The sequence below is a fragment of the Apodemus sylvaticus genome, chromosome 4 (genome assembly GCF_947179515.1).
Source record: "Apodemus sylvaticus chromosome 4, mApoSyl1.1, whole genome shotgun sequence".
NCBI lineage: Eukaryota > Metazoa > Chordata > Mammalia > Rodentia > Muridae > Apodemus > Apodemus sylvaticus.
The window spans coordinates 54370351-54395146 of NC_067475.1; the positions used below are offsets into that span (position 1 = coordinate 54370351).

The following is a 24796-nucleotide window of genomic DNA, read 5'->3' on the forward strand; positions in this document are numbered from 1 at the left end:
AGGGGGAACGATTCTCACTTAATTTTAATAAATGATCCCCTTATCCATAACCAATGGGTATACAAAGCCTCATACCTTTGCCAAGAAGATTTTCAGGAAAATAAAACATTGAAAAGAAATAAGTGGGTTTCAGAAGACTTAACTTGTTTATGACAAAATCCAGGATTCCTTCTGCAAGGCTAACATACCAAAAAGCAAATGCTCATCCTATTTGAAAGAAGAGGGACCAAGGTCCCAACAGCCACCTCCATATGGAAGATTCCCAACTCTTAAAGTTCCCACCTTCACGACACATCTCTGAGGAGTTCCACCACCACTTCACAACAGATCACTAGCTGAATGCCAAGTCCTTAAAAGGACTAGTTTTGAGAAATCTTTATCCCAACCTTAGCAAAAGACAAAGAAACCACAGTCCAGTGCTTGACTTATGTAATCAACTTTAAAAACAACTGGTCAACAGACAAATGGAAGCTTAAAGACTCCAATAGTCTGCACAACTAATAGGAAGGGGAAGACTTACTAACAGCACCCCCTTAAAAGCAGAAACAAAGCATAATTGTTCCCAACTACCACTGAGCCCCAAACACACATGGAGTAAATGTTCCAGTTCTCTAAACCCATGGCATATCTTGGGCCCAGAGCCTGTGTGAATAAGAACGGCCCTGATAGACTCATATATTTGGATGCTTCGCCCACGCTGTTTGAGAAGGATTAGGAGGTGTTGCCTTTGTGGGCTTTGAGGTTTCGAAAGCTCATGCAATTTCCAAAACACAATACTTTAGCCAAGAGCAAGAGCAATCAGAAATTTTGTTGGAGCCTGTCTTAGTCAGGGTTTCTATTCCTGCACAAACATCATGACCAAGAAGCAAGTTGGGGAGGAAAGGGTTTATTGCGCTTACACTTCCACGTTGCAGTTCATCACTAAAGGAAGTCAGGACTGGAACTCAAGCAGGTCAGGAAGCAGGAGCTGATGCAGAGGCCATGGAGGGATGTTTCTTACTTACTGGCTTGCTTCCCCTGGCTTGCTCAGCCTGCTCTCTTATAGAACCCAAGACTACCAGCCCAGGGATGGTACCACCCACAAGGGGCCCTCCCCCTTGATCACTAATTGAGAAAATGCCCCACAGCTGGATCTCATGGAGGCACTTCCCCAACTGAAGCTCCTTTCTCTGTGATAACTCCAGCCTGTGTCAAGTTGACACACAAAACTAACCAGTACATAGCCACAAAGAAAACTCAGAAGTATGCTTGAGGATCTTAGGTGTGAGGACGACCTTAAATTTCTAATCCTCCTGCCTCAACATCCTCCTTGCTTGGATTTAAGGCCTGCACCACCACAATGGTGTGTGGTTTTGGTGGTTTAGTTGGAACGCTCTATCGACTAGCTACATCAGTGGCCCCTGAATTATTCTTAATATACAAAAGTGGTGCTAAACAAGCATCAACTCAAAAAGCCCAGGCCAAATTTGAGATTTGGCTTCACTGGGTTTCAGGAGGCCACGCTAGAGGTCCTGGGCCCGACATCAACCTGAGCTTCATGAAGCTCTCCTTGTCATCCTCGAGGCCGAATGACCCTCTACAGCTGTCAGGCCTTTCTTAAGATCAAGGACGTCCACAGTTCCATCTTCATCATGGTCCAGATACCAAAAAGCGTAGAGGCTATCTCTCTGTGATGTCTCCTGTGGCCAGGATAAGGGTCCTGCCGTGGCCCTTTGAGTTCCCCAGCAGAAATCCCTAGGACAGGACAAAGTGGATATATGCCCCGGGAGAGGAGAAGGATATATGAGGGAGAAGGGCCAAAGGCAAGCCCCTGCAAGGGTCATTGCACCCAAAGGAGCGCTCATCCCAACTGCTCTGAGACAGTAGCTCTGAGACCAGAGGCTCCGCCTCCACAATCTCAAGACAGAGTCCATGCCCAGCTCCCCTACACCCCTGCCAGAAACGTCCACAGACCTGAATGTCTAAAAAGGAGGGTTGTGTTTTATCTTGTTTTGTTTTTGTTTTGAAAAATGCAAGAGTAGAGTTTGGGGGCTGGACTACTGCTCCATAATCCGCTGACAGTAGTGGAGGTCACCTGACCACTATTGGAAGATTGAGTGTATTTTGTGTTTTGTGACTCATTGTTAGTGTTGTTTCCTGTGGTGCCAGGGTAAGGAATACGTTAAAACATGCACCTGCTGGAAAAATCTCTGATCACTCCACGCTGAGCTTCAAGCCGGATCGGCGCCAACCAGTTTTAGTCAATAGGAAGGTTACACCTGCCCAGGACCCCTCCTTTCAGGGTGAGGCTCACAGAGTGCCTGTCGTAAAGACTGACAACAGAGAGAAAATAGCCCAGGTGGACGCTTTCTTCTGTGTTCCCTACATCTCACCTCCCACACCCGTTATTTTGTTTGTTTTTTGTTTTGTTTTGTTTTGTTTTATCTTTTAATTTCACCCAATCTATAGCAGATCTGCAGGCGAAACTACTCCATCGGTGCACCTGCTGAGAGGCACCAGAGGATAATCCCCAAATGGCCAGAAATTAAGGCAGCTGGACTCCAGTGAGAAGGCAGGAGATGTAAGTATTAATATCTGGTTTTTAATCCTCATCCTCCAGGGCTATGGGACACCCCGAACCCCTTATTTGTTTATCTGTGTCCCCCTCATCCTGCTCCAGTAAAAATATGGAAATGCAGTTTCACAGAAAAACACCCTGCTTTTATGTAACTTATTTACATATTAAAAGCTGAATACTTTTAATAATGATAAAGAAATGTTGAAGATCGCCCAGTGAGCCAGCACATGCCTAACACTTGAGGATCAGCTAGGAGGACCCCAAGGTGCTGGGCCAACCTGAGCTAAAGCAATAAAGATACCTCCACTCAAAAATAAATGACTAAATAAATATTTTAATTAGATATTAAAATTCACAAAAGAAATGTTGATTCTGCCTTCTGTTCTCTGCTAACTTTGGCTCTCTGCTTCCTCACACTGGATGCGAAGAGCCGGACAAAGACTGTCACAGATCCTAGACAGACCCCTCAAGGAGGAGACTGCAGCATGGCGGGGCATAGGTACTGCTGTAAACTGCGAAATAGACACTTTCCTAAGAGCTGTTGACCTGGCACTAAAATGTGAAACTCTTTCACAAAACCTTTGTGGCCCAATCGTGAATGAATTATCCCACAAAAGAGGGTTTTGTTTTAATTTAGATGTTTTTATTCCGTGTGTGTGTGTGTGTGTGTGTGTGTGTGTGTGTGTGTGTGAGCGGCGTGTTGCCTGCATGTGTATTTAGGTGCATTTCATGCCTGCTGGTGCTGGTGGGCAGCAAAGGGCATAGGGTCCCCTGGAATTGGTGTGACAGATAGATGGCCGTGAGCCATGGCCGTCCAGGAGCAGGGGACAGTGTTTTGTTGCTATTCATTTCTCATAAATCTCTAATCTCCGCCACATTTAATGTCACCGTATTCTCCTCTGCCCCCACCCATCTCCTTCTGCAACCTCTTTCTGGCTGTTTTGTTTTGTTTTTAAATCAAAAGTTATACTAGACATTTTTAAGAGACGGTCCCAATACTTTGGTATTATCTGGGATACTCTGATGAAAGCAATAGTCATGGGGCACTAGAGATGTGGGAAATCGTCTGAAATTGCATGTTTTGATATGGAAGTCATGAGGATCATAGCACAATGCTGACGAAGGAAGAGTGGATGCACTTATGTGGACATGCGCTAGTTCACACGGTTTCACTTAGAAGACTGAGAACGTCGACATCGACGTCCAAAAGCTGCACTCACAAACAAAGCAATCGTTAGTGAAGGGGAGTACACCTGGATGAACCGACATTTGGGAGGGCCTTTCTTTGGTCCATGCTTATTTTTGTGGCAATATTTTATATGTGTATGGAAGAGAAAGAGGGAGTGGGGCAGAAGAGAGTAAAGTGTTCTCTGACCAAATTCAGTGCTAGGGATTTAATAAATGTGCTTGCTTAGCTTAAGAAGTTCCAAGTACCAACCATTTACCTAAGAATTTCATGAATTCATTGTTTTTAATAGCTGGGTAGTATTCCATTGTGTAAATATACCACATTTTCTGTATCCATTCCTCCATTGAGGGACATCTGGGTTCTTTCCAGCTTCTGGCTATTATAAATAAGGCTGCTATGAACATAGTGGAGCATGTGTCCTTATTGCATGCCGGGGAATCCTCTGGGTATATATATCATCCTACATGAGGTAACCCAATCACAAAAGAATACACATGGAATGCAATCACTGATAGGTGGATAATAATTAGCCCAGACGCTCTGAATTATCAAGACACAATTAGCATATCAAATGATACCCAAGAAGAGGGAAGGAGAGAGCCCTGGTTCTGAAAAGAGTTGATCCAGCTTTGTAGGGGAGTACCAGGACAGGGAAATGGGAGGGGTGGTTGGGAAATGGGCTGAGAGAAGAGGGCTTGTGAGACCGATGGGGAGGGAGGAACCGGGAAAGGGGAAAGCATTCAGAATATAAACAAAGAATATAGAAAATTAAGAAAATTAAAAATAAAAGAAGTTCCAAGTAATTTTAAGATGAAGTTGTTTGCCATGATTTCAGTCTTACCTTGAACCTCGAGAAAACCACTGTAAGGAGAGAATGTGTGTGTCCTTAGCCTCCATGAGGATGCAGCCTGTGCCCTGACTTCACCACAGCAAGTTTATCTATTTTTATTTTCTCTGCCTTGGATTTCCCCCATTCTTCCAGGGAAATTACTATGATGGTTGTATGGTGTAGCTCCTCTCTTTTACCCTAATCAATTCAGAATTATTTATTTATAATTTTTTCTAGGTATTCCACATATAGCGCTTCCACCAAGCAACATTCTATAAGATGCTACTTAACCTCTCTTGTCCACTCTGGTTCAAGATGTTTACCTTTTAAAGAGTGAAGTAGAATTCTCTGGTTGGACTTGTGAAAACAGCAAAAGGGTTTGCTCTCAAAAGCTGAATAAAGTTCACTGAAGTATGGATCATTGTCTATCACGCATTTGCTAGTTATGGAATATTATGGGCTATGAATCAGATGAGGGTTCAAATGCTTCACCAGTTGCTAGATTCAGAGCCTTGGTCAAGTTATTTAATTCTTAGAGGCTTCCAATGTAAAGTGGAAATGATTAGAAAAATCCCCCGGACGGTGTAAAGATGCCTGTTGCGTTGAAGTCAGGAACAGTGTGAGGCAATGGTCATTAAGCTGGGGGAGCAGCAGTGAGCGAGGCCACGGGCAGCCAGAGCTGCGTCCCTGAAACGCTTGCTGTATTCGTTAGCAAAGTACAGAAAAATCAATAGGCGAACAATGAGCGGGGCAATTTCCAGAGTGAAAAAGAGATGTTTGATAAAAGACTTGCCTATTATAACATGATACCATCAGCCTTGTGGTTTATTCTTCCCTATCAACTTGAAAATGCTATCAGCCGGCTTTCCTCTTTATCTTGGTCATGACTTGGGTCTTTCTGTGTGGACACATGGGAGCCTTCTATAGAGGTGTAGTCTCTTCTGGAATATGTCAGATGTGACTTCACAGTCTCTGCAATATACTTAACTGTTCATGACCAATAAAGCCCTCATTTGTGGGGCTAGAGAGGTGGCTCAGACGTTAAGAGTACTAGTTGCTTTTGCAAGAGACCTGGGTTTATAACCCTGAGTCCTGGGAGAACTTACATGAATTTTCCCTCTTAATATCACAGTAAAGGGCTAAAGGAGCATCATGGAGGCGGGACACCCAGAATGCCGTGAGAGCCAGAGGTAGCAGGGAGTGCCATCCTCCAGACATGATGTGGCTGTTGCACATAGGAACTCATAGCACATGTGATTCGCTGCACAGAGCCTGCGTAATACCAAGCCAGTTAAAAACAACGTAAGGAGGAGTAGATCGTGCGCCTGCTGCTCCACCCCTGGCTGGGGAGCTTTGGACAGACAGTGCTGCCTTTAGCAGGGTGGCCACTGGGATGGTGTCCATGCCAGTGGATGACCCCCCCCCACCATTCACATATGGGCTGTGTTTATAATTAATTAAACAAAAGAGGAAGCTGAAAGGGGAGGAGGCTACAGGAAGCTGAAGAAAGGGAGCGGAGGTGGATATGATGAAGATGCATTGTATCCGTGTATGGAATTTTTCAAAGACTAGATTTTAGAAAGAGGAAACAGAGGTCATAGCATCAGAAGCATAGCAGGGCAGTTTCCTATCAGGCTAACACCTGACTTTGTCTCAGGACTGCCTGCCGTAGTCTTTTCTCTGCCACCAGTAATTTTGGAATGCCTACCAATGGTTCCCTGCTGTGCACTTTATGCCTGCTTTCTACATTCTACTCAGGCATATTTTTTTTTTTTGGTACTAAAATATAAAGACACTAGAGCCAGAAAGACAATAAAGGTAGTTGTCAGCAATCCTCACAATCTGAGTTTCCTCCCTAGAAAGAAAACTGCCTCCTACAAGTTTTCCTCCAATCTCCAAGTATGCATAGGCTTGTGCACATATATAACAAATACAATGTAAAAAAAAAAACAGCATAAAATCTAAAAAACTTAAATAGATAGTTGGTCTCTTCTATGTACTAAATTTATTCTAAAAAGCTTAAAAATATGAGGGAGAGGTAAAATTAGGTGAAAATCTACAGGGATTTCTCCTCAAGGTAAAAATTTGTCTTAGGGACAAACTATTTATTACCTTGGAACTTGAAGTCATGGATAGTTCTTACCCGTGCATACTCAAATAGACCATCTCTTCAGTCCTTGACAATATAACAATGCTTGACCATGCCCTGGTCAATATCTTTTGACTGAGTCATCAAATCGAAGCATTTTATTGACTCTAGTTTCCCAGATATAATACTGAGCTTTGTGTATCAATTTGATTAGTATAAAAAAAGATACCCAGGTAGCCAATAAAGACATTCCTGGGTATGTCTGTAAGTAATTTTGGAGGAGATTGGCATTAGAACCAGTAGACTGTGTGTGAAGGCATATGCCAGTCCACAGAACAAAACAAGAAAAGTAAAAACATAAAGGAATTTATGTTTCAGAATGGGAACATTTATAAAAACTGATATTCTAAGTGGACGGACTTGGAAATGTGTGGGCTGTCAGTCAGCACGGAGTGCGGGGGTCAGGGGGTGAACCAAGTTTCTTCACAGAAACACACAACTCAAATGATATGTGTAATCCACAGACTTCATAATTTCCATTTCTCGAAGTGTGTCCTCTGATAACGACAATGCAGTACATATGCAACACCATGCAATACTGTTCATCTATAAGGGAAGTGAAGTCATGGATTTTGCAGGTAAATAGAAGGGACTAGAAACAATCATGTTGAGTGAGGTGTCACAGACCCAGAAAGACCAGCATCCATGTTTTCTCTCATGGGAGGCTCCTACTTCCAAATCTTCAGCTATGAGAACACAGCCTGGAGTGACAACAGGGACTAGGAGAGTAAATCAGGATCATTGCCAGGAGCAATAGAGAGGGGATACCAGGTACTAGTCGGCTGATGGGGGGGGGGAGGGACTCATTAGGGGGGAGGAGGGAGGTAATGGGAAATGGTAGGACGCAAGTGATCTGATGAGGTTATGTGAAAGGGAGGTGGGAGGTAGGAGGTGGAAGCAGGAAAGATAAATACAGAGGAAGGGGAAGAGGGTAAAATAACCATAAGGATGCCGCAAAGGCCACCATACTAGTAACTATTTGCCTAAAAATAGCTCTAATACGCATAATTCTGTGTGTAAATATTAATCTATAGATTTAATGAATGTTTCTCATCTGGGAAGACAATGTTCCCTCCAAGAACCAAAAACCACCTAAGCAGACTTGAGTTCTTGGTCAGTGCCATCAAAGACTCCTTCTGCGTTCAACCTATTACCATTGCCCTTGGTTGCCTCCGAGGGGTGGAAGGCAAAGCCCCTATTGCTGGAGATACCATGTACTTCAGAAACAGAGCACAGAGGCGCTGAGCTAGCACTAACCTGATCTAGCTGAAGAATCACAATAACAACCAGAATGGGATAACAACCTAAAGGGTTCAGGAGTTTCACGCCTATTGGTGATAACTATGCACTCACTAATCAGTGGTTATTAACCTAGAAAACTGGAATACCCAAAACATAATCCACACATCAAATGAGGTACAAGAAGAAAGGAGGAGTGGCCCCTGGTTCTGGAAAGACTCAGTGAAACAGTATTCGGCAAAACCAGAACGGGGAAGTGGGAAAGGGTGGGTGGGAGGACAGGGGAAGAGAAGGGGGCTTATGAGACTTTCAGGGAGTGGGGGGCTAGAAAAGGGGAAATCACTTGAAAATGTAAATAAATTATATCGAATAAAAAAATTAAAAAAAAAAAAAAAACCCTCTCAAGAGGGAAAACATGCCTGGACTGGGAAACCTGACTACCCAGTGCTGGTGAAACTATGGATATTGGAGGAGAATCTATAACCACTAATTTACTAAATCAGCATAATCCCTACCAACAATCTAAACATTCATCCTTATACCTTGCACTGGCTGGGTTTTTTTGTGTGTGTCAACTTGTGCATGTCAACGAGGTGGAGTTATCACAGAGAAAGGAGCCTCCCTTGAGGAAATGCCTCCATGAGATCCAGCTTTAAGGCATTTTCTCAATTAGTGACCAGGCTGGGAGGGTCCAGCCCATTGTGAGTGGTGTCATCCCTGGGCTGGTAGTCTTGGGTTCTGTAAGAAAGCAAGCTGAGCAGGCCAGGGAAGCAAGCCAGTGACCTCCCTCCATGGCCTCTGCCTCAGCTCCTGCCTCCAGGTTTCTGCCCTTTGTGAGGTCCAGTTCTGACATCCTTTGGTGATGAACAGCAATGGGGAAGTGTCAGCTGAATAAACCCTTTCCTCCTCATCTTGCTTCTTGGTCAGGTTTTCTGCAGGAATAGAAACTCTATGACATAGCTACAGATAGGTGTAGTGTTCACCCTCATCAAGGAAACTTCTCTTTGCAGCTGACAACAACAACAATCAAAATGCAGAGTTGTGGAGTCCAGTCTTTATGGACACATCTGCAATACACTCCCACACCTAAGGTTCAGAGAACATTGCACACGAGAGGGAGGAAAGATTCTAAGAGCCAGACGATTAGGGAGTCTGGTATCAGACTGTGTCTCCTAGTAAAGTCAGAAACAACATCCATAGAGTCTAACCAAAATCTCATCCATGAAGCCAAAATGGCTGCCCAACTATGAGCTGAAGGATAACACCAATAGATGTGCCAAATTGGATGGAGAAAATCTCATGAGGCCTCAACCCTGCACCAGGAACCACAAGCCAGTAAGGAATGCTGAAGGTGGGACAGATTATCTCCCCAGAGAAGAGCACAAAATTAGTTGTCCAATACCAATGGTCAGTCCTGAAAACATGAATTCAAGTAGCATTATAAAGACTGAGAAGGTTATATATTTGTGTGTGTGTGTGTGTGTGTGTCCACAATAACAATGAAGAAAGTGTCCTCAAATTTAGAGGCAAGCAAGAAGGAGTGACTAGGAGGAGGAAAGGAAAGAAATGTTGTAATTACTTTATTAGCTCAAAAGAGTTTTTTTAATGTATCTTATGCAGATAACTGGAGTAAAATAAAACAAGAAAATTGAAAGCCAAAAGATTCTAGTATAATTTTATTTGACACAGTTTTGAAACTGTGATAAGCTAAATGGCGATCAGGGTATTGGTGATATATTATAAACATGATGTTGTATATTTCATACAATCATTCAAAATACCCTATGGCAGGGACTAACAACTTCTTTGATCTCAGGGTCCTTTTACAATCTTGAAGAGAAAGTTTTTGCATATTGTGGAAATGATAGCCTGTGGAAGGTGGAATTATTTCTTTTCAAGGGACCCTTCATAGGGGACACAGCTAACTACTACCCTCTGGCCTCCAGCCGTGGCCCCTTCTGATACAATGCAAGGCCATCTTTTCCCTGGGCTGCTCCAGGAAGTGACTGGAGTCTGTGGGGGAACTCGAGCTAGGCCACTCCTCCCCAATACAAGTGTCCCCTTGTCAATACCATGTGACTAATTCCCTATCAGCCAGGCCTAGACTCTCAAGGAACTTCTGTGTTGTATGAAGCGCTTCCTTTTCAAATCCCGCTTCCCTACAAATGAGGAAGAAAAGCTGGAGCCCGGTTAACTAAGCATCACTTAGGGTTTGAACTGCCATATTCCAGTCACAGCCTGAAGGAGCCTGGGACAAGTGAAGAGAAGGAAAAATCTTTCTAGAATGTGTTGTGGGGACAGAGGGGTTCGCTGCTTATGTGAGGAGAAATGGCCTGAAGAAGAAACAAAGTCAGGGAATATATGTCCAGATGACAGTTAATATGGTGTTCAAGCTGGCCCATGGCCAAGGAACTCCCTGTCATGTCACATGCCACATGTCACATGCCACATGTGTACCTGATTTTCCCCAGCGTGTTCTTGGCCAGCTTGTCCTCCTTATGATGAAAGCAGAAGCACTAACAACTGTGACCCACAGGACAACTCAGGCCTGAGCTCCGTCCTGGTGCTCACGTGTAAAAGGAGGGAAGTGACTGTGTGAGTTGTCCTTTGACCTCCACACACATGATGGCTCCCATGTACGAATGTGTGTGCATGCATGTGTGTGTGTGTGCACGCACACACAGAGAAATAAATAAACAAGTGTATAAAAGTAACACACCTGATTTCAAGTTCAATTTGTATTGTTATTATTATCATTATTATAGGACAGGTCACTGCCGCATCAGTGTATTTCACGTGCTAGCTCTAAATCCTTTAGTATCACCTTGATCCAATGAGCGAGGCAGAATCGGCCATACTAGGAGCTGATCTTATTGGCGGGCACAATGATTAAATAAGTAACTGGAGAATTGTAACGTTAGTGACGTGTGAGGTGAGGGAGCCACCCACAGCGGTATGCAACCAGCTCATCTCTGGAAGATTGTCTAGGAAGGCATAGCACAGACGAGGTGACCGGCAGTCAAAACTTGCCCTTTATTGTAAAAATAATATGTACTCATTCATTTTCCTAAATTACTACAAATGTTGTAAATAAAAAAAGTACGAAAACTCTTATAATTGAAAAATAAGACTTTCTGTAGAAGAACACATTAGTGCTAGCAATAGTGGACCATGTCAGGCTTGAACATCAATAGTGACACTACACATACAAACAAAGTATAATAATATAATATAATATAATATAATATAATATAATATAATATAATATAATATAATATAATATAAAATACATATGTGTGTGCAAAATATATTCATTTATTAGTGACAAACATGAGTTGCCAAGTTCTGTTTGTTTATATACATATAGGTTTTTACATAATTTATATGTAATTATTTTTTTATTTACAGACTTTCCCCCTGACTCTTGAGTTGTCTGGGGTTGTTGTTATTGTAGGGTTGCTGTTATTGTAGGGTTGCTGTTATTGTAAGGTTGTTGTTGTTGTGGGGCTGGGGGTCTTGAGGTCTGTTGTTGCTCTTTGTGTCAGTTCGCTCCAGTTTGACTTAGATAAGGAGAGGACAGAGCCCAAGCTGACCTGTAACTAGCGACAATCTCAGCTCCCAGAGTCCTGGGATTGTAGACATGCACCAGATGCGTTGTCTGCTGTATTCATATTTTCAAAGAACAAAAACATACTGGGAAATTTAAAGTACGTTTAAAATGATACATGAGTCAAAGAAATCATGTCAGTGGTTAGGAAACACCTGGAAGAGAATAATCAAAACAACTAATAGCCCGTAACATGCCTGCGAGATGCAGCCACGGGGTGGCTGAGGAGATGCTATCACTCCAAAGTTGCTAGGCAGGCCTTTGATTCAAGAAATGGGAGGAAATGAGTCAACCCAGGGCAAGCAGAAGAGGCACACTCAAAGTTGGTTCTTTGAGAAAGCGCATTGACTAGGCAAACCTACGGCCAGAGAGAGAATGGAGAAAGAACAGAGATCAGGAATGAAGAGGGACCCTGCAGACACAAAAGTCCTGTGAAGTTAGATATAATAACGCCTTGGGCAAAATCGGTAGCTTCCAAAAACTAAAGTTGTAACTTATTAAGAGGACAAACTAAAGGGAAGAGGCCTCTATTAGTGACACTGACAGTGACTGAAAGAGGAGTTTTAAATATAGGTACAGAACAGTTGGTGGCCCACTCAGTAACTCAAGCTCGTTCCTCTTAAGATAGAAAAGCCAGCGTCCTCTTGTAAGACTGCGGCCTGGACAAGTTCCAGATCTAGTGTCCCCACCCTGCCAAGGGGCCTGGATGTCAGGGGCATAATTCATGACTCAGAGAAAGTCCAATTGCTTTGCAACAGGTCAACCCTTCAGATCAATGTGTGTACTCAGGGCACAAACTTCGAATGTCATAAAAACGGAATGTGGCCTTTCCACCTCAACCAGCAGCTGGGAGCAAGGCTGGTTTTAACTCCTTTTTGAAACAATAAACTCTAGTTGCAACAAAGCTACTAAGTTGTAACCAAGTTAGAACTCACTAAAGTCTGACTGCGGGACAATCATGCAAATCTTTTGCAAATGACCAAACTGGTGAACCAAGAACCAGAGATGCTCTCAGAACAAAAGCGTTCACAGTTTTAAGTGTGCACCATTAATTTATCTGGGAATATACCCGCTGCCTTCCAGATCCAACTCTCTGGAGCTCTTCTAGCTGGCGGGCATAGTTCCTCCTTCTTCTTGCCTGGCCTCAGGCCACCGCCCTCCCAGGACCTGGCTGTGTCCAGGGAGCGCCTATGGCCACCCCATCACCCCACAGCGACCCACCTCCTCGGCGTCCTGGCCCAGCGGGATGCCCAGGTTCTGCAGCCCCTGCTGCAACTCTCCGATGTCCACGACGCCGTCCCCATTGCGGTCCAGCGCCCGGAAGAGCGTCTCGTAGCGCGTGGGCGGCTCCGCGTCCTGGCAGATGGCGGTGGGCAGCACGAAGGCCCGCAGCCAGCGCAGCATGGTCCCGGGGGGAAGTCACTGTGAGCTGGCGGGGCGCGATCGAGGGCTGAGGCCCGGTGGGGTGGGGCAGCGGCCGCGGAGCGTCTAGAGTGTCGTCGGGGGGCGAGGCTTCTGCCTCACAGGAACCGAGCTCGGCATAGGGCGTGGCCGCCCCGCTGCTGCTCGGGGCGGAGCTGGCCTAGGCTTGGGCTGGCTGCTGGGAGTGGAAGGGCCAGTCTCCTGCCTCCAGAACCTCCAGGCAGGTAGGATCGGGTGCTAGAGACCCGGGGAGGGTTTCTGCTTTGTCCAAAGTCCCCCAAAGCCGCAAACTTCGCCGACAGATTATTAAACCTTGGGGTGCAGAGGTAGTTTAACAAGAAGATTGCTCAACCTCAAAGGCCCGTTGGCCTGGAAGACTTGGAGAATTACTGTTTGAGTTCACCAGAAAGGCAGCAGTGGGTGAGTATCAGGCAGCAGGACAGTGGAGTCAAAAGAGGAAAGGGCTATCAGACCAAAGGAAGAGGAAAGGGGCCTGCTAGAGGCCCTTTTCTGAGAGGAGCATCAGTCACCCAGGAGGCTGTAGAGAAAGGTGGGAATCTTCCCACAGCACACAAAGAACCCCCCCCTTCTTCCCTTCAAGGCAGGTGCGGTCCTGAGGCTTGCCATTTATAGTTCAGGTGAGACAGCTTCGGGGATAACGAGAGAGACATTGGAACTACAGAGACTTCAAGTCCTCATCCTTCTTCGACTGCGTAATTCCAAAGACCAGGCATTGCTTCCCTGGAGAGCCTTCTGTCAGTAAAATGAAAATATGAACACCTGCTTTGCCATCAGGTGAAATATCCTTCTTTGGAATAGTCTCAATTCAATCACTGCTGTTTAGCAGAAACTGTGTTATGTCCTGTTGTCTTCGGGTATTTAAAATGGAAACTAAAACCACTTGTTTCTCCAAAAGTGGGGGGCTTGAATTTATCTCCTTCCTTACCATTCTGTACATTAAAATATAGTGTATAAATAGAGTCTGCAGATATGGGCTATCTGATGTTAATAAAAATTATCCTGAAAACAGTTTCTGTGCTTCTATTGCTTCCGTGCTGTAGTCTTGGAAACCAGCCCCTTCCTCCGGAAACGCTCTCAGATGCCACCATTCGTAAGCTCTCCTGGAAAATGGCTTCTAAGGCCATGTCTGGAGATGGCTGGTGTTGAGGATGCTTGCCAACCCAGAAACAACTGAAAGGTTCCTCGGTGTAACAACCTGTGCTGTGTTCGTACAGGAGATGCCTCTCGGCACTGAAAAGCAGTCGCATGACAGGAAGTTCTGAAAAGAGATGAGCTATATACTGACAGACACATATCAGGAGCTGCAAGAGTTAGGGGTCGATATTACAGAGCAAAAGGCAGCATATGAGGTGAGAGGTTTTATTCCACCCTGAGCTCCCCGCTGCTGCCATCTAGCGCCCCCAGCAGTGGCCTACAAGCAATGAGGTCAGGCAACCATGCCCGGACCTCTGAACCCAGCCCAGGTGAGCATTTCCCACGTCATCTCCAGTATTTGCTATGAAGGTAAAGGGTGGCCAACACACAGACAGCAGTCATAGGAAATGTCTTCATGGGAGAAGAAAATGGTCACGGCCCTCAGACATCTCCATGAAAGGGCTTCCCTTCCTATGTCCATTGATCAGGCCCACAAAAGGCCAAGGGCACCCACAAAGGCCACACAGAAAACCCTGGGTTCATACTTAGCTTTACTTGATTGATTCTGTGATCAGGAAAAAAATAAGTCTAGGGTTCAGCCTAATTCAGCACTTCTGATTAAAAGCCTTGCAGCCTTCTCATGTCCTTCATTTCCATGGGGACCACAGCCTTTTTTTTTTTTAACCCCCATGAATTTTGGTCCTTGAAGCCATCAGCACCTACTTTGGATCACTTGAGGTGGTGACTATCTGCTTGAGTAACCACTCCAGAGTCTCATGGTTTGAGCGGGTAAACATGTCTACCCTTTTAGTAATGGCTACTAATTACTCTATTTCAGACAACTCATCCGCTTCCGCACAAGGCTCAGTTCATTTCCAAATTCTTCACCATTGATGCTCTCCAATCTGAGTGATCATGAGGAGGTCATGTATTGAACATCTCCTGTAAAAAGCTGTGATCGTCACAGGAAAGGTGATTTCATCATGCATAAGACACGAACCTGGATGTCCTAGCAGTACAGTGAGGAGATAATCATTTTAAGTTTTGGCTCAGTCATATTCCATTAAGCTAATTGGAAATTCTATCACATTCTCTAAGTCATTTAGGAGTCAAAATTCCAGGTTAAAAGAGAATTCTGTCTCTTGCCCAGACTATCAACCCATCCCATCCCCAAACTAAATGCAAACAACTCCCAATTGTAAAAACATGACACAAAATTATGGGTATCACCATCATTACTAACTCATGTGAAAACTTCATATTTTAAATCAATTGTAATTGTTTTAAATAATAGAATTACAATTGGTTTTAAAACCATGTCTCAGCACTTTGAAATTTTAAAAGCTGTTAAGACTTGGGTGTTTGGGGGGGATGAGCTGTCAGGAGGGCCTGGGAGGAGATGGGGGCTTCGAGCTGGATGTGAAGTGAATAAATAAACTAATTAATGGGAAAAAAGACTTCAGTGTTTCAACATTTATTTGAATTGTGTCCTATAAACTATATTTTAGTGTAAATCACTTGAACTTTTTAGTAACAGTAATCATAGACAGCTGATCAATATTGTACATTTCTATTTTATATATAAAGCACTGGGCATTCCTCTCCCGGCTACGCCGCCTCTCTCCATCTCTAGCCCTCCATGCTTCCTTCTTCCCTTCCCTCTTTCGTTTTTTCTTTCCTATCTTCCTTACAGTTGAAGCCGCCAGGCAGGTCTGAGTGAGACAAGCTGTGTATCAGGAAGGAAAGGAGGTGGAGCAAAGCGCTTGACAGGACTGAGTGAGGAGCTCCCCACAGGAGGAGAACAGATGCACAGCCTGATGCAACCATGAGGAACTGCCAGATAAACCCAAACAGAACCCTCCACCGTCTGTAACCTTTACATTTGTGGGGGTTTTTTGTAATTTTTTTATTTTCTATATTCTTTGTTTACATTCCAAATGACTTTCCCTTTCCCAGTTCCCCCCTCCCCATAGTTCCCCAAGCCCTCTTCCCTCCCGCCCATTCTCCTATCAACCCCCTTCCCACTTCTCTCTCCTGGTACTGCCCTACAATGCTGCATCAAGCCTTTCCAGGACCAGGGCCCTCTCCTTCCTTCTTCTTGGGAATGATTTGATATGTGAGTTTTGTCTTTGGTATTCAGAGCTTCCAGGCTAATATGCACTTATCAATGATTGCATTCCATGTGTGTTCTTTTGTGATTGGGTTACCTCACTTAGGATATTTTCCAGTTCCAAACATTTGCCTAAGAATTTCATGAATTCACTGTTTTTAATTGCTGAGTAGTATTCCATTGTGTAAATATACCACATGTTCTGTATCCATTCCTCCATTGAGGGACATCTGGGTTCTTTCTAGCTTCTGGCTATTATAAATAGTGCTGCTATGAACATAGTGGAGCATGTGTTCTTATTGCATACGGGGGAATCCTCTGGGTATATACCCAGGAGTGGAATTGCAGGGTCCTCCAGTTTTCTGAGGAACTGCCAGACTGATTTCCAGAGTGGTTGTACCAACTTGCATTCCCACCAGCAGTGGAGGAGTGTTCCTCTTTCCTCACATCCTCGCCAACACCTACTGTCTCCTGAGTTCATTTATTTGGGGGGGGGGGGACAAATCACCATTTATTTGATTATAAATTCGAATACCAACTTTATTCTTTATTTTCAATGTATGTTATCATAATGGGCATAATACTGCATTTGATTTTTTTGTAGTTTTATAGTTAATCAACAAGACATGTCATTTCTTAAAACACTAGATATGATCTTCCATGAATCAATCAATTGAAATTAATCTCATTATTTGGTACTTAGCAATTGTATCATTATTTCACTCGATATTTAAGCAAATACATCTAAAAAACAGTGTACTTCTGAAACATTTCCTATCTACCTATATTCATTTACTTTATTTCCATTCCTAGGGATATTGATGTCTCCACTAATTTCTTACTCTCTCCGTAAACTCTGTGATTATATGGACTGTAACCTGCTTAACAAAGACTTTACAGTTAACATCTACATGTGAGCAATTATATATTTGTCATTTTCTCAGTTACCTCACTCAGAATGATTTTTTTCTAGCTTTATTCATTTTCCTGTAAATTTCATAACTTTCTGTTTTATTAGTTAAATAATATTCCATTGTGTAAATGTGCTACATTGTTTTAATCTACAAATGGTTTCTAATTTCTTAATCTTAACTGTTCTGACTGGTGTAAGGTAAAATCTCAGGGTTGTTTTGATTTGCATTTCCCTAATGACTAATGATGTTGAGCATTTTTTTAAGGTGCTTCTCAGACATCTGAAGTTCTTCAGGTGAAAATTCTTTGTTTAGCTCTGTACCCCATTTTTAATAGGGTTATTTGGTTTTCTGGGGTCTACCTTCTTGAGTTCTTTGTATACATTGGATATCAGCCCTCTGTCAGATGTAGGGTTAGTGAAGATCCTTTCCCAGTTTGTTGGTTGCCATTTTGTCTGCTTGACAGTGTCCTTTGCCTTACAGAAACTTTGTAATTTTATGAGGTCCTATTTAAGTGGAAGGATGATTGCAACAATGTTTCTGGTTGTAGAAGACAGGAAGTAAGAGAAGAACAGGGTGAGACCTGAAAGGATATTGTTTGGTGGAACCTGTGCGTGAGCACACCAGCTGCTTCTTTTCCATGGCGCATGGGCTTGCAAATTTTGTGAAATGGCTTTTGGAGTGAACAAAGCCCCATTGTTCTTAAAGCAAACAAACAAGCAAACAAACAAACAAGCAAACAAGCATCCCTCTCCTTCACAGACGGGCAGTGTGGTATAGCAAAAGCCATCCAGATGATGATGGAAGAAACAGCAGCCACTGGTGCTTAGTTTGATGGCCAGGAATGAGGTTACAACAGAGAACTTACTGCCTGCATCCTCTTCTGTCCATCTCCTACAATGCTGGTGGCATCAGAGACAGGAGGTTGGGATCTGGCTAGGAAGCTAGCTAGCACAAAGAGGTGAGTGAAGGCAGAGGTTGGTCTACACACCCAGTGGGTCTATCCAGGTAAAGGAAATGCATACTGAGGGTTGTCATGTGACCTTCCTTCACCTAATATCATCACAGGGTGAGATTAAGTCAGAGGCAACCTTTATGAATCTTCTATCAGCCATGAGGATAAACTAAACTTCCCAAATACATTTCTTCATTTTTATGTTGGAGATAATGCACACAAGCATTGAAGGCAAGTCATAATGTACAATGGACACATAATAATTTTTCTTACCTGCAGAATATATTCTATTGAATAAGTTCACACAGGTCACAAACTTGCCCAGTATAAAATACTTCTCTTTAAGGTAACCTGTCTGTGACAAAGCATGGCTGCTTTTCTCTTTGCGACCATGGGAACAACAGATCATGCAAGCGGGGGACATTCTCAGTTCTGCTAAGGTACTGCACTGCCACCGCCGTCTTCATCTGCTCTGTTTACTATCCTAGCTCTCAGGCCTGCCTTCCTACCTTCCAGCAGGAGAGAAAGTTCAAAGCAAACACAGTTCAGAGGGCCACTGGGAGTAGTCAGGGATGTTTAAGCCACGGACAATGATAGAAGTGACCACAGGCTGGAGGAAAGCAAAACACTTCAGCTAGAGTTTTATTACAGCACATGACAGTGATAAATGTTAAGGTATTGAAAACAAGATCCAGCATTGTAGGGGAATACCAGGACAGAGAAATGGGAGGGGGTGATTAGAGAATGGGTTGAGGGAAGAGGGCTTATGAGACATATGGGGAGGGGGGAACCGGGAAGGGGGAAAGCATTTGGAATGTAAACAAAGAATATAGAAAATAAAAATAAAATAAAATAAAAAGAAATTATTATTGTTATACAATGTAGGATGAGCAATTAAAAATTGATATATTAAAAATGGGCTAGAAAAGAAAAGAAATGAAAACAAGCTCCTAGGAAGGTGCATTGCTTTAGAAGGTAAACTAAAAGCGTGTTAAGTTGCAATGCAATACAGGATTAGGGGTGGGAGAGCGGGGAAGATGTCTCAGTCGGTAAAATGTCTACTTTGTATGCACGAGGACCTAGTTCCATCACCCAGCACCTACATCTAAAACAAGAACAAACAAAATGGGCCGGCAGGGCACACCTACAATCCCAGCCCTGTAAAAGCAAAGACGGGAGATCTCTAGAGGGTGCTACCCAATCAATCTTGCCTTAATAGGCAAGTTCCAGGTTTTCTAGAGACCCTGTCTCAAAAAAACCGAGGTAGAGGACTAGGAAGACGGCCGAGCAAATGAAGATACCTGTAGTTAGTCCTGTTGACTTGAGTTCAACCTTTGGGACACATAGGGTGAGAGAAAACTGGTCCCCAGCAAGTGACCTCTGACCTCCACGCACATGCCTTGGCACTTGCTTATGTGTGTGAGGTGGGGAGAGATTAGGGAAGAGGTCACGTGCACACCCGCTCATATGAACACACACGTGCTCAAGGCGGCAGGGAAGCTACAACAACATCAATTATCTTATACAGATGACTTCCCTGAATTATCTTAGAGTTAGGTACTATAGTGTAAAATTCAACTTTCTAAGAAGAAAGGGCCAGAATTAAGGTTGAAAATGACTAGTAACAAAAGGTGGTATTAAAAAAAAAAACAAAAAACAAACAAACAAACAAAAAACCCTTGCCCTCTACTGAATACAAAACAAGGGTAAACAGATGTTCCTTCCTGTATGTGCTGTTCGTTCAACTATTAAATATTCATTGAATGCCTGCTAGGTGCCGCCTAGAGCCCTCCAAATAGCAAAGATGACAAGGAAGAAAACTAGCTGACGCCCTGTGCTCATGGAGCCCGCCTCCAGCCCAGAGAGACAGAGAACAACATGATAGTTTCTAAAGGATTCTGATACTATAAAAAATGTGGGATGGGGGCTGGAGCTATGACTTGGCAGTGAAGAGCACTGGCTGCTCTTCAGAGGACCCGGGTTTGGCTCCCAGCACCTGCACGGCAGCTCACAACCATCTGTACCTCCAGTTGCCACCTCTCCCTCCCAAGCCACCGGCAGCCACCGTTCCACCTGCCTCTGTGAGTCTAACCACTCCAGGGACCCTCACACACTCATCCTTTGTTCCTAAGGGAACCTTGTCCAGGCTCATCCAAGTGTAAATGCATCAGGATTTTCTCACCCCATTGTATGCGTAAACCACAGTTTATCACGCCAGATGGACTCTGAGGTCGCTTACCCGTTTCGCTTGTTTCGAGCAATGCTGTGTGAGCACAGATGAGCGAGCACCTTGCTCCTTGAGACGCTGCTCTGAATTGTTTTTGAAACAGTGTGAGCCGCTGGGTCATACCATCCTTCTGCTTGTGTTTGTATGAGGTCTGCTGAGGAGCTCCCCCCTCTCCACAGCACTGTGCTCTGTCCACAGTCCCCGGGGCTCCAGTTTCTCCAGGTCCTCACCAGCACTTGTTGGTTTCAAGATGATAGCCAAGGTGAGATGTCCTTGAAGTTTTAAGTTGCTTTTCCTGTGATCAGGAATGCCAAGCAGGTTTCCTTTGCTGATTTGTCTTTTGTATATTCTCTTCGGGGACATGTTTATCCAAGCACTTTGCGCACGTTTTAACCAGAGTTTGTTGTTGAATATGATCTCAGTGCATAGTATGAAGTATGACACAACAGAGGAAATGTTCATCGTGTACAACTGATATTTGCTAATGAAGTAAGAAGGTTAATACAGAACTATTATCATCTCACGGTAACAGTGACTATTAGGTTATAGTGGCGTAATTGCTCTGTCGATTTCACGACTCCTGTAGCTCCCACTCACACTGCAGATAAACAGAGTGACTCAGAGGAGGAGCGTTGGGGATAACCTGCTCTGCCCACACTCTTGGATCCCCGCTTGCCTGGGGGGGTGGGGGGGGGGAGGGCAGCTGCCCCACCTCTAGCGCCACAGCCAGTTTCAACCAGATTACCAGAGAGAGCTGAAGTAGGTACACAACCAAACAACTAAGGAATGTCAGCCAGCCTTTCTCATAATGGAGGGAAAGAGAGGCTCTTGCCCTGAGCAGTCACTCCAGTGTTTGTGGAAACTGTATACAGGAATTCCCCCAGGTGAATGAAGGAAGCGGGGCAGCTCGTGTCAACAAAGATGTCTAGAAAGATAAAATCATCTTCACAGGGTGAGGGGTCAGATGTGGGGAAGCTGAAGGTGGTGACTCATAGCACTCTAGCCAGGGAGGTGACTTATAACACTCTAAATGGAATTATGAAGTGGTGTGTCCATTTTGCTGAAGAAATTAACTGTAACATCAAGTTTAAGTTCACTGATTTTGGCTTGACTGTGTAAAACATGTTCAAGCTTAACTTAAAAGGAATTTCTAACAAAACCTCTTGTGTAGCTTACCAAATGTTCCGTAATGTAATTTATGATCTATTACCATTCAATCAAAAACTAATTTTAGGATTTTAGAAAAGGTAACAGAAAATGTAAAATAAAAATTCTGTGGATGATAAGAGATTTTAAGTTATTGAATAATTTTACCAAAACCGCCATTTGATTTGTATATTTTATAATAAATAAAGACAAAGTAATTTTGTACAAGTAGTTGATGTTTCTTTCTTTCTTAGGAAAAAGTAAATCACCTTATAACCCAGGTATTATCTTCTACCTTAGTGATTATGGCAATGATGACAGTTTGGTATTCCACTTCTAGGTTAATCCAAAAAAGAACTTCACTTGTTCGTGGGCCACACAGCCAATGCCCACGGCAGGAAGCAGCTTGAGGACATTAGGGGTGAGACCCCTGAAAAACCCCTTCTTCCCTTCCTTAGTGTATATCTCCCGGATGAGCTGCATCATGCGTATTGTTTCCTTTTCCAGCATGACTATAAATTAAAAAAGAAAAACAGTGTAACTCGGTATTTAATATTTACATATCAATCTAGCCCAAAGATAAGGAGAACTTATAGAATTGGAAATCATTTTACAGGATACTCATGGACCGAATGAAGCTATAGGGAAATGCCACAGTTCACTCCCTAGCCCCCATAGGCTCGTGGCCATATCTTAATGCAAAATGTATTTAGTACAACTTCAAAAAGTCCCCATAGTTTATAACAGCTGCAAACTTGTTTAAAAGTCCAAAGTTCAAAGTCTCTTTGGAAATTCATACAATCTCTTAACTGTAATCCCCTATAAAATCAAAATCAAAAAGCATCATACTTCCAGACACAGGATCTATATTTTGACTCTAAAAAGGAACACAATGAGGAAATACTGGACTAAAGTAAGACTGAAAACCAGCTGGCCAAAGTGCAAACGTTGCATCTCCATGTCAGATGTCAAATGGTCCTCAGACCTCCAGCTCCTGTCACGTGTATTGTCTGCAGCACACCCTTTCTCTTGGGCTGGTTCCACTCCCTTTAGCAGCTCCCTCAGCAGGTTCCCACAGCCCTGGCTTCTCCTGCAGCTCAGTCTCCAAGGCCACCCAGGATTCACCGTCACAGCTTCACACAATGGCCCCTCTAGGCCTCCGTGTAGGAGCCTGCCTGCCACATGCCCCGCCTCGGTGGTTTACCTTGGTCTCAGAGGAAGATTCCATAACCCGTTTCTCTAAAGACCCCTTGACTCAAGACACAACCACATGGCCAAAGCCACCAAGTTCTGCTGCTTGCTGGGGCTGCAACATGGCCTCCTTGTGCAATTCCATCTTCACCAGCTTTGTGTTTTCAGTGGTTTCCTTTACTCCCTAAGCTTGGCTGTCCTGAAACTCAATCTGTAGACCAGGCCGGCTTCAAACTCAAGAGATCTGCCAGCCTCTGCCTCTAGAGTACTGGGGTTGCAACACCACATCTGGCTCTAAGCTTTAATTCCTTTTCACAATTGAAAGCTTAGCTTGGTGGGATCTTACTCTGAGGTCACCACTGCCTTTTCCCCATTAAACATCAGAATTTTCTTTAATCTGTTTGTCTCCTTGAACACAGGACTCAGCTCCATTCTAGTTCTCGATGCCCCCTTTCTCCTCAAATGGTACGTTTTGTAGCTTTCCTTGCCCAGTCTGTTCCTTTTCATTACGGATTTGCCCAAGTGTGGCCACTGACAGCCACATGACACAGCCCACATATAGACTATGTTGAAATCTCCCTCTGCAAATGCAGTTAACCCAAAACTCCTCTTTTTAACCTGAGGCAGATTTTTAATTTGGACAAGGACAGAAAGCAGCCATATTCTTCACCAAAATATCGCAATAGTCTTTAGGCCACATGCTAACATTCTTCTTCTCTGAAACCTCTTCACCCAGGCTCCCGCAGTTCAAATCAACCTCAGCACCACTGTTTTCCATGTCCCTACTAGAATGGCCTATTAAGGCCCATTTAAAATGTTTGACTGCTTTTCAAATCAAAAGTACACATTCCTCTAAATGAAAGCATAGTCGAGCCTATCACAGTAAATACCCCACTCCTAGTATCAGCTTCTGTCTTAGGTTTTCTATTGCTGTGAGACAACATGACCACAGAGACTCTTACAAAGAAAAACACTTAATTGGGGCTGTCTTATATTTTATAGATTTAGTCTATTATGGTCATGGTGGAAAGTATGGTGAATGCAAACAAACTGTGCTGGAGAAGGAGCTGGGAGTTCTACGTCTGGATCCACAGGCAGCAGGAAGAGACTATGATCCACTAGAGCTGGCATGCTCATCTGAGACCTCAAAGCCCACCCACTTCCTCCAACAAAGCCACACCTACTCCAGCAAAGCCACACCTACTCCAGCAAAGCCACACCTACTCCAGCAAAGCCACACCTACTCCAACAAAACCACACCTACTCCAACAAAGCCACACCTTCTTCAACAAAGCCACACCTACTCCAGCAAAGCCACACTTCATAATAGTGCCATTTCCTATGGGTCTATGATGGCTGTTTTATTCAAACCACCACACGTAGTGACTATATATGTGGCTATTTAAATTTAGCTAAAATTAAATTAAATTTCCACTCCTCAGTAATATTAGTACATTTCAAATGCCTGGTATGTGTGAATATAATGCATGACTACTATACCAGGCAGAACAGATATAAATGATTTCCATCACTACAGAAAGCTCCTTGGAACAACTTGCAAGTCTTTCATGAGAGACTTTGCAGAGGCATTTGGAAGTGAAGGGTAGTTTAATAGAAGTTATGAATGACAGTGGAGAGAGAAATTCTTCATCTTCAGTGTAATATAAGTCAAACCCAAAGCCTAATTGAGACAGCGTGAAAGGGAAACAGTAAAAGCATATTACCCGCCGTGAGACCCTGGATTTAATCAAGAAGAAAATAGCATTGTGCTGCCTTTTTCATCTTTGAAAAGTAGTATTTTTTAAAAAAAAAAATGTGTTAAAATTTAAATCCCTATCATTTCACATAGTGTTTGCCATTACATCCCTGAACAGACTGAAGAACAGAGCGTCCCAAAGCAGCTTACTGCAGTGACAGCAGCACCAAGGAGGATGTGCCTCCATAGATTAGCTGTTGGTTTAATTTAAAGAATGCAAAGTTTAATTTTGTTCCACATGCCCTTCCCAATTAAAATCTTTTTAAAGAGATCACTGAAGCAAATGCAGAGGGCCCAGACAGAACTTTGGAAGAAAAAGAAAACTGAAACTTACAAAAGGTTCTAGGAGAGAA

At 43.6% G+C, this 24796-nt stretch overlaps 2 protein-coding genes and 1 long non-coding RNA gene across 3 annotated transcripts in view; 1 reads left to right on the plus strand and 2 right to left on the minus strand.

Moving 5' to 3' along the window:
- Slc25a24 (solute carrier family 25 member 24) overlaps positions 1 to 13067 on the minus strand; it is a 40118-nt gene extending 27051 nt beyond the window's left edge. The window contains exon 1 of the mRNA XM_052179413.1: positions 12792 to 13067. Within this exon, the coding sequence (XP_052035373.1) occupies positions 12792 to 12974 (183 nt within the window). The 5' untranslated portion in view covers positions 12975 to 13067. The remainder of the gene's footprint in view (positions 1 to 12791) is intronic.
- Positions 13068 to 13156: 89 nt separating this feature from the next.
- Positions 13157 to 14019, plus strand: LOC127682786 (uncharacterized). Its single transcript, XR_007977427.1, has 2 exons — positions 13157 to 13412; positions 13594 to 14019. It is a non-coding gene; the product is annotated as an uncharacterized LOC127682786 (long non-coding RNA).
- A 7813-nt stretch (positions 14020 to 21832) lies between these two features.
- LOC127682120 (calcium-binding mitochondrial carrier protein SCaMC-1-like) overlaps positions 21833 to 24796 on the minus strand; it is a 51801-nt gene continuing 48837 nt past the window's right edge. The window contains exon 10 of the mRNA XM_052178520.1: positions 21833 to 22008. Coding sequence (XP_052034480.1) covers positions 21833 to 22008 — 176 coding nt within the window. The remainder of the gene's footprint in view (positions 22009 to 24796) is intronic.